We start from the raw sequence: 13,035 nt of genomic DNA on the forward strand, positions 1-13,035 counted from the left end.
TACTCTTCTTATTGTTTCCTTTTACATTTTGTTTTCAAAAATTTCCCAAAGAACCTTTGGAAGCTCAATTTAAACTACTGTATCTTGGACTTGGGGGGTGGAGGAATGAGATGCTGAGACTTAAGATCTGGCAATAATGCCTACAATAAGCATACTTCCTTCCACAGAAAGGTCAGTACCTCTGTAAATATACGAACCAACTGCCTGGCTTCCTGTTTTTTCTGTATCAAGTTCTTGTAGTACCATTGAGAAAGTAGCACTGGGTGGCTGAAAATGTACCTGGCTAGCATCCAAGTATTGGGTCCAAGTTCAAGCTCTGCTTTTCACTAGCTACATGTTTTAAGATGTATATTCCCTCTTGGAGTCTCTACTTCTCATCTTCAAATGGGGACAGGAATTCTACAAGACTCTGAGGTCTACAAAGTCAGGGCCTGTGTTCCATTTCTTTTGTATTCCTTGTGCCTAATTTCACATCTGCTATTGTAGATCAATCTTTGTTCTGAATGAAAGAGTAAATAAATTTATATCTTTAAGATTTTTTGCATGAACTGAGACAGCACATGAGTAAGCTCTTTGTAAACTATTAAGCACATGACAAATGTATTTATTATCACCTTTCTATTATATTTCACAGCAATGTGAGATATCCTCAAACATGTTTTTACATCCCTCATCCTCAAATGTTTAGATCAGCCCCCAATATTTACGTATTTTTCAGCAATTGTTTCATATAATCTCTACCGAAGGAAGAGACAGAAGCCACTTAAAAAAAAGTCTTAGGGATATCTCCCAAAACTGCTTATTATTTGAATGGCTTTATATTTTAAAATGTCTGCAGCCAATTTTTTGCTCTGCTGTGCTCCAACTCTTCTTCATACCACAGACTGTGGGGGTCTGCCCCACAGACCCTGACCCAATGACAGATGAATAACATACACTGACACACAGATGTTCTGCTCTGCCAGTCCAGCTAAATGTCTCAGCCGCTTACAGTCTCCCTGGAGAGTAAACAGTTGTCGACCAGCTAGAGACTCACATTTATTTGGTAAAGACTAATTGACAAAGGCTTGAGTCAACACCACTAGAGGGTAATTGACATAGTGGACTTCCCGAGTAGAAAGCAGTTAAGCACCTGTGGTAAAGCAAAGGTTAGTCTTAAGACCACATGAGTAAACAAGCTAGCTAGAAAAACTCCCCACATTCCTTTGTTACTACTTTAATATAATTAACTAAAGGTAAAGGGACCAGGCCACCTTCAGCCAGATCCATTACTGAAGTTATGCAAACTCTCAGGCCTTCCAAGAGAGTTTGTGGCTATTACTATAACCATCTTTAATGTTTTTCCCACCAGCCTGATGGAACCCCTACAACAGACTATGGTAGGTCAGACCCAGAAGTGCCATGACTTTTCAGACATGGTCCACATGTGTAGCAGGATACCCCAAACCCCACTCCTCAGTATTTTTTTGCTCATTAAATACAAAAAATGAACATTCTACTTGGCCTTATATTGTTTTTTAAACCACAGACTGCTTGGGATTTTTGTTTTGTTTTGTTTTGTTTCCATCACTAGTATGTTTTGCTCCTGAAGATTAATTGTTTTCTGACCCCATGCCTTTGCTCAAGAAAAAAAAAAAAAAAAAGCCCTGCCTGGAATGCATTCTATTCATCAAAACTCTTCCCTTTCTGAAATATCACCTCCTTCAATAAGCCTTTCCTGCTCAGCCCACTATGTAAGTACGCGTATCCTTATACTCAGAAGCAGCTCACACATGCTCACTAAGCCACCCTGCTCCAATTAAGAAGAAAATACTAACAGAGCATCTACAGCTTTCATTCAAGGAAGGCTGAGTACTTGTTAAGATCATTTAGCTGTTAAGCAGCAAGGAAAGGATTCAGATCAGGTGCTGTTTGATTCTAAACCCACCACGAGGAGCCACTGTGCTGTTTTACCTCTGAGAAAGACCTGACTTCAAACCCGACCTCTATGTTAAGAGAGTCAGGCTCATAGGATGGGCAACCATGATAGGTTCATGTACGTCTTGTCTTGCACTAGAGATTTTTATGTACATTTTCCCTTTCTAGATTATAATCTCTCCAAGGGCGAGAACTCCCTAACACCTTTCTGTACCTCTTACATCATTGTGACATCAAAGATTCTTAGCAAATACTTGTTAAATAAATGAGAGCAGACATGCTTGCTCCCCACTGATTTTATCTTGGATTCTAATAATACAGTAACCTTATTTCCAAAAACCATTCCCACACAGCCCAACACACGGTGGAACAAAAACTGAGAATTGGGTTGAAGAACTGGACAGAGATTAGGAAACACTTTGGTGAAATCACAACCTGTAAATAGACTTCAAAACATAGCATTCACTCAGCTGAACATTCTACAGCCTGGATTCATTTGGCTTGATCGTGCATCACTTGTTTACTCGGTGTGTGTAACACTCCATAGGAGGCACAGCGTCCTTTATAGGCCTCTCTACCGTAGGTCTGTTGTGGGCCCCAGTATAGTCCCCAGGTAGTCATAGTCCCACTCTCTTGCTGATCATCCTCCTGCACCCCCAACACAACTGGACATCACACACTAACTTACAATTCAGCTTCCTTCCAACTGTCTTCCCCATTCTATCTAGTCTCTTCCTGCCTTATTTAACTTCCCAGCATCATATGAATAATTATTTGTTTGTTTGCTCATCCTATCATGACTCTCATAAGATAGAGGTTGGGTTTGAAGTCAGGTCTTTCTCAGAGATAAAATAGCACAGTGGCTCCTCATGGTGGGTTTGGAATCAAACAGAACCTGATCCAAATCCTGTCCTTGCTGCTTAACAGCTGAGTGAACTTAGAAAAAAAATGATCTTAACAAATACTCAGCCTTCCTTGAATGAAAGCTATAGATCCTCTGTTAGTATTTTCTTTTTAACTGGAGTAGGGCGGCTTAGTGAGCATGGACCTGACAGTGTTGGTTTAAAATCTGGTGACCATTGCATAGTTCCACTTTAAAATGCCCTGTGCCACATGAGTGTGAACGGACAGAGGCACAGACAGGTCCAGGGTCTCAGGTTAGAAAATATGATGAAGGGAGGGGTTTCTTCTAAAAAGAACTGTGGAATTGTCAGATGTGAATCTGGGCCTATTGTTCATTTCTCACTATGCATGTTCCCATGGGACGGACACTTACTTGTTACTCTCGCTCTCTCCCACCACTTCCGCTCTGTTTCACAGGAAGAGGCGGGTCCTACTCTGACGGAAACCGTTCAGGTCTCTCCAATGGGAGTCGCTTCCTGTCCTGCACCTTCCCAACCACATCAGAAGGTTGGAAGTGCTGGCCTGCCCACTGCTGCAGGCTTAACCCATATTCTTCGTACTAGGAAACGGATATTTCCATTTTCATCCACCTGACTCCTGAGTTGGCTGCAAAGACGGAAGAAAAGAACAGCCATTTATTCTCCTGCAGGCAAGACCTGCCTGAGCTGAGAGGGCCTTCCCTCTGACCCCAAGCATCAGAGCAGATGGAAGTAGAAAACCCAACCCTGAGGCCGCTGCATGGTGGGTCTCTTTACAGCCATGGGGCCTAGTCCCACTCGCCTCCCCCAGGTTATGGCCCAGCAGTTGGGACTTGGCCCAGAAGAGCACCTGCAGCACGTATCCTGTGTTCTCCATCAAAGCGGCCTGGAGTCCGCCTGCATCCCCAGCAAGCAGCACTCCCGCCCTAAAACCAAAGGGCGCAGCAGGGAAATGGGAGGGGTGCGGTTTGCTTCCTGTCTGATAACTACCAACAACCGGGCTGCTGCCCAGCATAGCTAGATAAGGAGAGGGCACTCCATTTGACATGCCCTGAAGGCTGTCCAAGCGATGGCTTAGGAAGGCCATTCCAATTTCAAATCCTGAAAGTTGTAAGATTTTCCTGTGACTTAGAGTGATTTATAACATGGTTTAACCTCTCAAAGCCTCCATTTCACATCTGTAGAATATGGATAAAACTATCTCAAAGTGTTATTGTGCCAGTTAAATGAAAAAGATAGTGTATGCACATTGTTTGGCACTAAGCTATTATTATTATCAAAAGTAGTAGCAATTAGTATTATTGTTTAAAGGAGAAAATGATATCCACTGGGAGGCTCCTCTCTGGACCCGAAAGCTTAATATCTGGAATTACTTAGAACTGGAATGCCAGCCTCCCCCTCCTGCCAGCAGCCTGCTGCCAATTCTGATGAGACAGCTTAGAAACCATTGCCCTGATGCCATAGAAAAGATTAGGACAGCTAGCCTTTTCCTTTCTCTTCACTCTTAATTTAAAAAGGTTGGGCAAGTTATACATCCACCCACCTCCAAACCTTTCAAACAAGTTTCAGTTATATTCTTGCCAAGTAAAAAAACCAAAAATTAATAAGAGAACTTACTTAAAATAAAAAGTTGTTAACATCTTGATACATCCTGGCTTATCCAGTTAAGAGACTTTACAGAATGGTTCATGATTTCTACAGCAAATTCTTTCTTGTACATTTTGTTTACACCCCACCCCTTCCTTAGCCTCAACCTCATGAGTGCAAATGGAAATCAGCCCTGGCTCCTGGCCTCCCATGACTACTTGGAGGTGGGAATCGTTAGTCTGGAGTGGGATTGAGGGCCCCTGAGGCAGACTGACACTCAGCTGATGCATATCTAATACTGAGCAGGCTGTGACCAACCACACTGAGGACATGTATTTATGCAAGTATGCTGTAGGGGGTGGTCTTCCTCATAAGTGAGAAAACATGGAAGCAAAGTTCATTTATCCCATCAGTTGGCTGCTTCTCACCATTCACCTGGGCCCTGCAATGCCGAGAAAATAGGATGTATTTTCATCTCCAAGCAGACTGTGCTCCAGTCAATTTAGAGACACACAGCCACAATATAATTCAATTTGGGGTGATTCCACTGCCTCTGTAACGTCTAAAGCCCTAACGTACTGCTGACTCTTAGGACAAACTGGCACTGATCAAGAGTGAGGCTACTAAGCCATCATTGATTTCAGACTCTCACCCCTGACTTTCTATGGATGTGTTTATAGACAACACTTAATATTTCACAGAACCCAAGTTGCACAGGACCGAAGAAGACCTAAATAGCCATGTAGTCCATGTGCTGCCAAACACCTGGCAAACAGTTACATTGTTGTTAAATAAGCACACCCCATATCCAGGAACTCCTGGACAAAGACTGACCATTCCATCTGGAGCTCCTCCAACTGTTAAAAAGCTCTCTCTTGAATTTGGCCAATGGACATCCCTGCTGAGCCCACCTTTAGTCCAGATGTTACCTTTCTGGATGTTCGTTCACGCATATAGAGCTGCAAATGTTTTCTGACAGCTTGATATTGCTAGGCGCTGTGCTGGGTCCTGAATCAATGGGTGATAAGGGTAATCCCACTCCCAGCAGAGACACTGACAGCCCCTCCTAGACATGGTCCTGGGTTCTCTCATTCCCCTTGTCTCTCCCCACTGAACTTGCACTAACTGTCCTATGTCACTCTTTAAGTGTAGGCCCACAATTGATATTGCAGTCTGTTTAATGTGTAACAAGTAAGTCCTCATTTGTGACCTGTTTCAGAAAATGCAGCCTAAGATTGGGCAGTCATGTCACCTTCCTGTTTAATTTTCTGTTCATATGAGGCAAAATAGCTTAAGATTTAAAAAAAACTTTTGGCATTAGCTAGCCCTGGCACAAGCATTTGTTCCACCTCTTACCTTGGAGAGCTGGGCAAATGGTTCAATCTGTCAAGACATTTTTTTTAAAGTGTACCATGGGGGCAGTTGGAAGGAGTAATGAGGCAGTGTATATACAGCACCTGACCTAGTCATGGCTCATTAAAAGCTGCTATTCTACATCTCATCACTGTCATCTCCAAAACGCTGAAGTCCTTTTCACACGTGCTGCTGCTCCATCAAACCCCCAGGTGTTTTGGAGAGGACTGGATGGAGGTCCTAATACCTTCAAGATCTAACCCATCACCTTAACCTGTTCTTTGGCATCCTGGATGTGTCACATAACCTATTGTCATCTCAGCCCCATGGCATTTGGAGCTGTGATCAGGGTATCTTCTGTATCCTCATCTGAGTAAAGTATGACCAAGTAAGTTCAAGGGTGGCAGCCTGGGGTTTAATCCTGCCACCTCCCTTCTAGATGAGTATCCATTTTTTAATTAGTACTCTTTGGCTGTGCTTATTCAATCAGTCACAACCTTGTAATATCTCCAGACTGTTTTATGAAGTCCCGTCAGGATGAAATTCTGGCTACCTACTATTTCTGTATTATCTTCTTTAGGAAACATGCTGTGTGGCTATAGAACATGAAAAAACCATTTCTTTTTTCCATAAAGTTTCTACATGTAACATGCTTCCTGCAGAAGTTTGTAATTCACATCTTCTAGTGCAAATTATAATCAGGTAACATTATGACTTTCTCCAACAGAATAATAGTTTAACATTTTTTTGTGAGAAAATAATTATGTTTTACTCAGTAAAATGAGTTTAAAATTACAAGTTAGAAAAGTTTATCTAGTTGTTTCTGTATAGCACTAATCTGGGCTGCTTTGTTAAAAATTTATTTTATTTTTGAATCAGGGTTTCACTCTGTCACCCAGGCTAGTGGTGTGGTCACAGCTCACTGCAGCCTTGAACTCCTGGGACTGCAGTTGTGCACCACCATGCCCAGCTAATTTTTGTATTTATTAATTTTTTTGTAGAGACTGGGTACTCTTATGTTGCCCAGGCTGGTCCTGAGCTCCCGGGCTCATGCGATCTGCCCGCCTCCGCCCTTCAAAGTGTTGGGATTACAGGTGTGAGTCAACAAGATTTCTTTAAATCAAGGTTAAGATAAAGAGAAGGCACAGAATTTGATGTATTTTTGAATGGTCCAAAGTAATTTTTATTCTCTAATTAGTCTCCTCATGACTTTATTTGAATGAAGTAATGAGAGGCTAATTAAACCAGCTTTAAAAAAGTATATTTTTTTCTCTTTCTCCAGGCAGTGGGTCACTTTGCAGCGCTGCAGAACACCTGTGTTTCCCTGTGCCCCATCACCTTCCCAGCTCCCGAGCTGTAGCCATCTCGGCTGCACCTGCTGTCAGAGGGCAGCTCCTCGGGCTCCTGCTCCTGGGCTGCAGGTGCTACCTCTGTGCAGAGGGCTTAGGAGGAGCAGTGAGCCTTCTAACTGCAGCAGTCCTGACAAAGCAGTTTGTGAACCCCTCCGGGACATAAGGGCATCAAACTAGGAACAAAAATAAAGTCTCGACTGTGATTTGGTGATTTTACCACATACAAGGCCCGAAAGACAATTAAGACAAGAAAAGAAGACAAATCCCTTGCCAGCAGGAGTCTGATTGTACAGGAGTCTGATTGTACAGGAGTCTGAGTATACATCAGGGCAAGCCAAGAGACAGGGAGAAACAGAGAGAAAAGGTTCATGCAATTATGAATATGACCTGGAGGGTGTTTTGGAATTAGATTACAACAGGAACAGAGAATTAATGCCATTTTGAAACAATTTAAGAATTATGTATTTGAAGGAACTCATGTTATCATGAGTTATCATGTTATTCAACATCCCAGTTGCTCATAAGACTTGCTAATAACCTGGATTGGGGGTGGAGGGTTGAGGGATCTAACGGAAAACATCTGTTAAAATTGAATATGATAATCATGTCTTGTTTTTATGATCTTGCTCATGAGACAGTCTTGAAAGAGAGAACTGAGTGATTATCCAAGTAAATGTGTATTTCTATGCAGAATATAGGTGTGTCTTGACTTTGCATTCCAAAATAAAAATGACTGATCTTTTCCATTAGCACAGTTTGGGTCAGCCTAACTGCCAGCTTTCATGATTGTATTTATTTATTTTCCCTAAGGAGATACAGGCACTTTGTGGGCCTTCCCAGGCTGCTGCAAAATGATGGATGGTTGGGCTCTGTCTAATCCAAATGACACGGTGTGTCGGGAGCGTTGGTAATCGTATCCTGCCGACTTCAAAGCCCACTGCCAAAACATCCACAGCACAGAGGTTTGGCAACTTCACATAATCATAGCAAAAGGATTACAACGTGAAAAAACAGGCCCTGAAATAGCTATGAAAAGGGCCAATTCAGAAACCGATTCAGCTAAGATGTTTAGGCTAGCGCCTTCGCACGGTCACCTTGTATTTTCACCTTTGAGTTGCCTTCACCTGGACTAAGGTTGGCAGCATTTGTGAGGCAAAGAAAAGATGCCCAGGGAAACTGGCTCTAGATTATAGAAATAAACATTGTCTTCAAGGGATAGCCAGCGTATCAGGTTCAGGACTCGTGAATCCCAAGCCACAGTGCCCAGGTAACTGATGTAGCAAGATTAAAGCTGTCTACCTAAGTGAGATCTCCTGAAAGAGAAACCGCATGGCAAATCTAGAAGTTGTCCCTTGTTTCGGTAAAGTGAGAAATCACAGCTATCCATGACACTTTATTTACCAGTAATAATACAGTTTGCATTATGAGCGGTAGCTTGTTCACCATTCAACAAATGTTTTTTAATCACAGCAGGAATTAAGGGTGATTTGTGACCAGGTGCTGAACTAGAATTTCTCAATGACAACCCCAGCTTCCTAGGCCTCTTTCCATTCCAGGCATAAATATGGAGGCTCCGATGTGGAACCTGGGGTCCTTCTGTTCCAAAAGGGGCTAGAAATAAGAGAGATGAGGGTGAAAGAAGGACCTGCAGAGGCTGACGCCGTCTGGGTACCAAACATCCTGTTTGCTTGACTCTCCCTTGCACAAGTTCCTGGACAAAGTAAAATTATAACACAAAATCCACAACATCCAGCACATGTTTTCATTAAGCAACTTTAGTCACTAAAAAAAGTGCAAATGCAGACTCCTGTATAAATCTGATTTGCCATGCTAGGCCAAGCTTATTTTATTACATACATTCTGCATTCTAAGAACTAATAACTTCATATTGTAAACATTAAGCATACAGAGTTAAAATTCAAGGCCACATTATATCATTGATTGTCTCTTTTGTCGTGTGTCTTTGGCTGGCCGAGATCAACTCGTAGTGTATAAATGCATAAGTTATATAATTATTATATAAAAAGGGGGGGAAAAACATTGACTTGTATACTTCATTCTGACAAACGCACAGCGTTCGCGACTCAAAGGAAAACTGGAGGCCGCCTACCCAAAATGCCTGCGTGATTTCTGATTGTGGCAGCCAGGAAGGCCATCTCTTACCTGACCCTGTGGAGAACAAAGCCCCCACATAAAGATGAGGTCCTGAATGTTTCTCTTAAATATCAGACAATTCCAGTTAAAATTTTCATTTGACAAACAAAGAAAGAGATGCACATTTTTGTTTCTGAATTCTACTATTTCCCCTTTCTCCATTACGCTGTGTCCTTTCTCCTAACACTGGGTTTGGTATAACACTGACTGCATGAACCCTCAAGTCTCCGTAACTCATTGTACACAGTCCCCAAATGTCCTGAGTCCAGTCTTCATTGCTTGAGAAGTTTCTTTCCCAGCCCTGGTCTCCTCCTTCTCTGCCTCCTCCTCCTCCTCCTTCACCCCTCTGTCTACGGTCACACGCTCACTCTATACACATCCTCAGTCCCACCTTTAGTTCACAGTCCCGGTAATACTGTAAAGGAGTTGGAAACTTTGGGTCATCTTCACAGTTTGAGAAAGCTGACATCTGTCCATCAGACGGAATGTATTTGATTTCAACCAAAACAGCACATGCCGTGCAGTTGCGTATCAATGTCTGTTGATGGGCCACAGTCTCTCTCGTGTCTTTTCTCTTGTTTTTGATATGTTTCTATTTTTAAATACAGGTAGTTTTCCTTAAAATGGCATTATAAACGGTATGTTAGGTCAAAACTGTGTTGTTTCTATTGCTTTAGTTTCATCCCAGTTTGCATTAGCGGGATTCCAAACTCTACTCTAAAGTTTATACATTTTTTAAGACCACTTTCTTTGGCATTTTGTCCTTAAGACTTCATGCTTCTACATACACTGTCTTTTACAAGGTCAGTCCACAGATGATATGTCCATATTTGTGACATTTTTAGCATCCTCCTCATTTCTGTAGTAAGACTTCAGTAACTCCCTCCCAAGAGTCTTTGGATCTCTTCCCCGGCTTCCTTCCCCAGCCCCAGTAAAGCTTTTTTCATTCCTCTTGAGGCACTTTTGATTCATGTTCTCCGATAGAGTTTGTGGCGATGGGCTGGTGAATGCACGCTGATGGGAAAGGCCTCCATCAGGTGTTTAGTAGTAAGTGCCCAGATGAGAAGGCATATGGCTGGTGGGGAGCCTAGTGTTAGGGTATATACCCCCAGTTGGTGAATTCCAGTATGGGTTTGGGGCAGCAAAAAAACTGGAAGATGTCACGGGGAGGGCTGGAGGGTGGGGTGCCACAAAGTTCATCTTCTGCGGGTGGGCGTGATAGGAGCCCATGTACGGGAGGTCTGAGGGGTACTTGTACAGAGATGACTCCGGGGGGTGGGGCTGGAGGGCCTGGGCGATCCCGTGGAAGTCGAACTTGTAGGCGTAGCGCTTCCCGTGGACCTTGGTCATGATGTTCTTGTCATAGTAGTAACGGAGGGCGCGGCTGAGCTTATCGTAGTTCATATTGGGTTTGCTCTTCCGCTCTCCCCAGCGCCGGGCCACCTCGTCGGGATCCGTCATCTTGAACTCCCCGTTGGTGCCTTCCCAGGTGATGCAGCTGGAGTTGGAGCTGTCCGACAGGAGCTCCAGGAGGAACTGCCAAAGCTGGATCTGGCCACTGCCTAATGAGATCAGGAGAGGAAGGAAAACTCCAGTGAGCACAGGTTCCAGGGGAAAGAGGCCCTTTGTGATGAGGGAAGGAGGTGCTATTGGTGTGTCGCCCACATTTCCTTCACCAGGCGTCTGTCCATCCCTCAGCTGCAGGGGTGAGGACTGCTCCCATTCCATGGCCACCCATTTCTCCAGATAACTGCCCTTGCCTTAACAGAGCCGCCGCCTCACCCAACCCCAGGTATCCCACAGCTGGTGGACTGAACAAGGTAACATAGGCCAGCCCCCTTGCCTCACGGAAAGACCAACTCCACGACGCTATTCAGGCTCCAGGGCTCCTGTGGGATTGGGCTGAAACAGCGTCCAGCTGCAAGGAGGCTTGGAGGAGGCCAGAAACTTCCTTAGCGCTGCACCTGCCCTGTGCTTCTTCCCATTCTCTCTCTCCTGAGAACATGCCGTTAATCATTCACCTGCACAAGCATCCTTACCCCAAGCTCTGCATCTAGGGAACCCGAGCCAGGATGATGGTCTAACAGATTCAAGACCTAGATGGAATGCAGGGAATTCATATGGGGCAGAGTTCAGGCTGGTTCCATCCATTTCTGACTTCCTTAAAAGAACAGCCAGATCAACCTGGTGTTTAGAGGATGAAAGAGCTGTATTTTTTCCCCCTATTTTGTGAAGCAGAAAAGTACTGTTATGTGGATGGCAATAATGACTTAATGCCATTTATATTGGCTAGGTCAAGTAAGATAATAAAAGTTAGATTTAGGAAATGAACTTCTAAAAGTTTATGGAAAAAAATTGAGAATGGAAGTAAACATCATTATTTCTAACATAACATTTTGCTGGCGCTCAGAAAGCAATTCTGTCAAAACTTTTCCTAGAACAGAATTAACCCACTCAAAATGAGGAAGTTTAGGAAAAAAAAAAAAAAAAAGCTGGCTCTTTTTCAAACCCGATCACCCAGTTCCAGTATTTGGGCAAGGGCATCGTAACGGAAACCAATGCGTTGCCTGTGCCCTGCAATGCCAATTGTGTCAAGCGGCATTTCCAGAAGAAAAAACCCAACAATGAGTGATTGCAAGTCCCCTTGGGAAGCTGAATGAGACTCTTCCTTTGTCAAAGAGATCACATTTAGCTGGGTGGACAAAGTCAGAATTTTCTTGATTTCACTGAGAGCATATAGATATGGCTTTGTTTAATGAAATTCAAAGAAAAATCTAGGCACAGCTAGCTGCTATGTCACAATACTTGAAGATAATTTATGGCTCCCTAGAAGACAGCAGCATGTAAATATTGACAATAGTATCAGTACCGAGAGAGGCTAAGCTCTGCTGAGCATATTTCATAAGCGTAAGAATGGATGGGAGGTGGGTCCTTCCTCCTGAACTCCAGTTATAGCACTGCCTTAGACTTATTACCAAAAGATTACCTTTTATTATATCATAAGTAATATCATTCAATGTGATAAAATGATTAAAGTAACTTTAACTGACATCTACTCAGGGAATTAACATAATGTAAAAATCAATTTTAAGATCGTTTTCTTCTAAATCCTTGCTAGCCTCCTATATATATTGCCCAACTCATAAACCCTTCTTTGCATGTTGGCTACATGGAAATGGATATATTTGTGAATTTATCCATACAACAGCACTGTGAGAAAGGTCAGCTTTTTCTGAATCTGTTCTGGAAAGTGCTCATTTTCAGTCTAGCAGCACATTTGAAATGTATTAACAGCTTGTAGCTCATTGCAGTGGAAGCCTTTGCTTTTTCAGAACCACATATACACACTGTTCCCAATCAAGTTTCGTTGCCTGCAACATTTCATTAATATGCGTTTAGAAAACACAAAGAATGGTATGAGAAAACCATATGGTCTTAGTATATATATTGTAACCAAAAAATTACAACTTGAAAAAAATTCCATAGATGACCTGGGAATAGGAAAAGGCATGGATTTTTGATTTAACAGTCTTCACAGATGCTTCAATATAAACACATACGGTTGTTTGAAAATAAATATTCAGCGTCAACTTTCTCCCATAGAGAAAGCAACTCCACAGACCTGCCGAAATCACACTTGGAATCGACTCAAACCTTGGCACTGCCTCTTAGCAATTTTTCCCTCACCCACTTCTTTTATAAATGTGTGTAGGACAGAACCAGTGGACAAAAGTGATCTCACGTCTCTCCTATTTCTGAAGAATTAGAAAGCAGGGGACCTAAATTCGTGG

The 13,035-nt window shown here is 42.9% G+C and overlaps 1 protein-coding gene across 5 annotated transcripts in view; it reads right to left on the minus strand.

The window, feature by feature from the left end:
• Positions 1-8,470: 8,470 nt before the first annotated feature.
• Positions 8,471-13,035, minus strand: part of ERG (ETS transcription factor ERG) — a 281,750-nt gene continuing 277,185 nt past the window's right edge. For all 5 annotated transcript variants that reach the window (XM_003895482.5, XM_003895481.5, XM_009202252.4 and 2 more), the window contains one exon: positions 8,471-10,806. In XM_003895482.5, coding sequence (XP_003895531.1) covers positions 10,286-10,806 — 521 coding nt within the window. In that variant the 3' untranslated portion in view covers positions 8,471-10,285. The remainder of the gene's footprint in view (positions 10,807-13,035) is intronic.

Source organism: Papio anubis, chromosome 4, assembly GCF_008728515.1.
Source record: "Papio anubis isolate 15944 chromosome 4, Panubis1.0, whole genome shotgun sequence".
Lineage (NCBI taxonomy): Eukaryota > Metazoa > Chordata > Mammalia > Primates > Cercopithecidae > Papio > Papio anubis.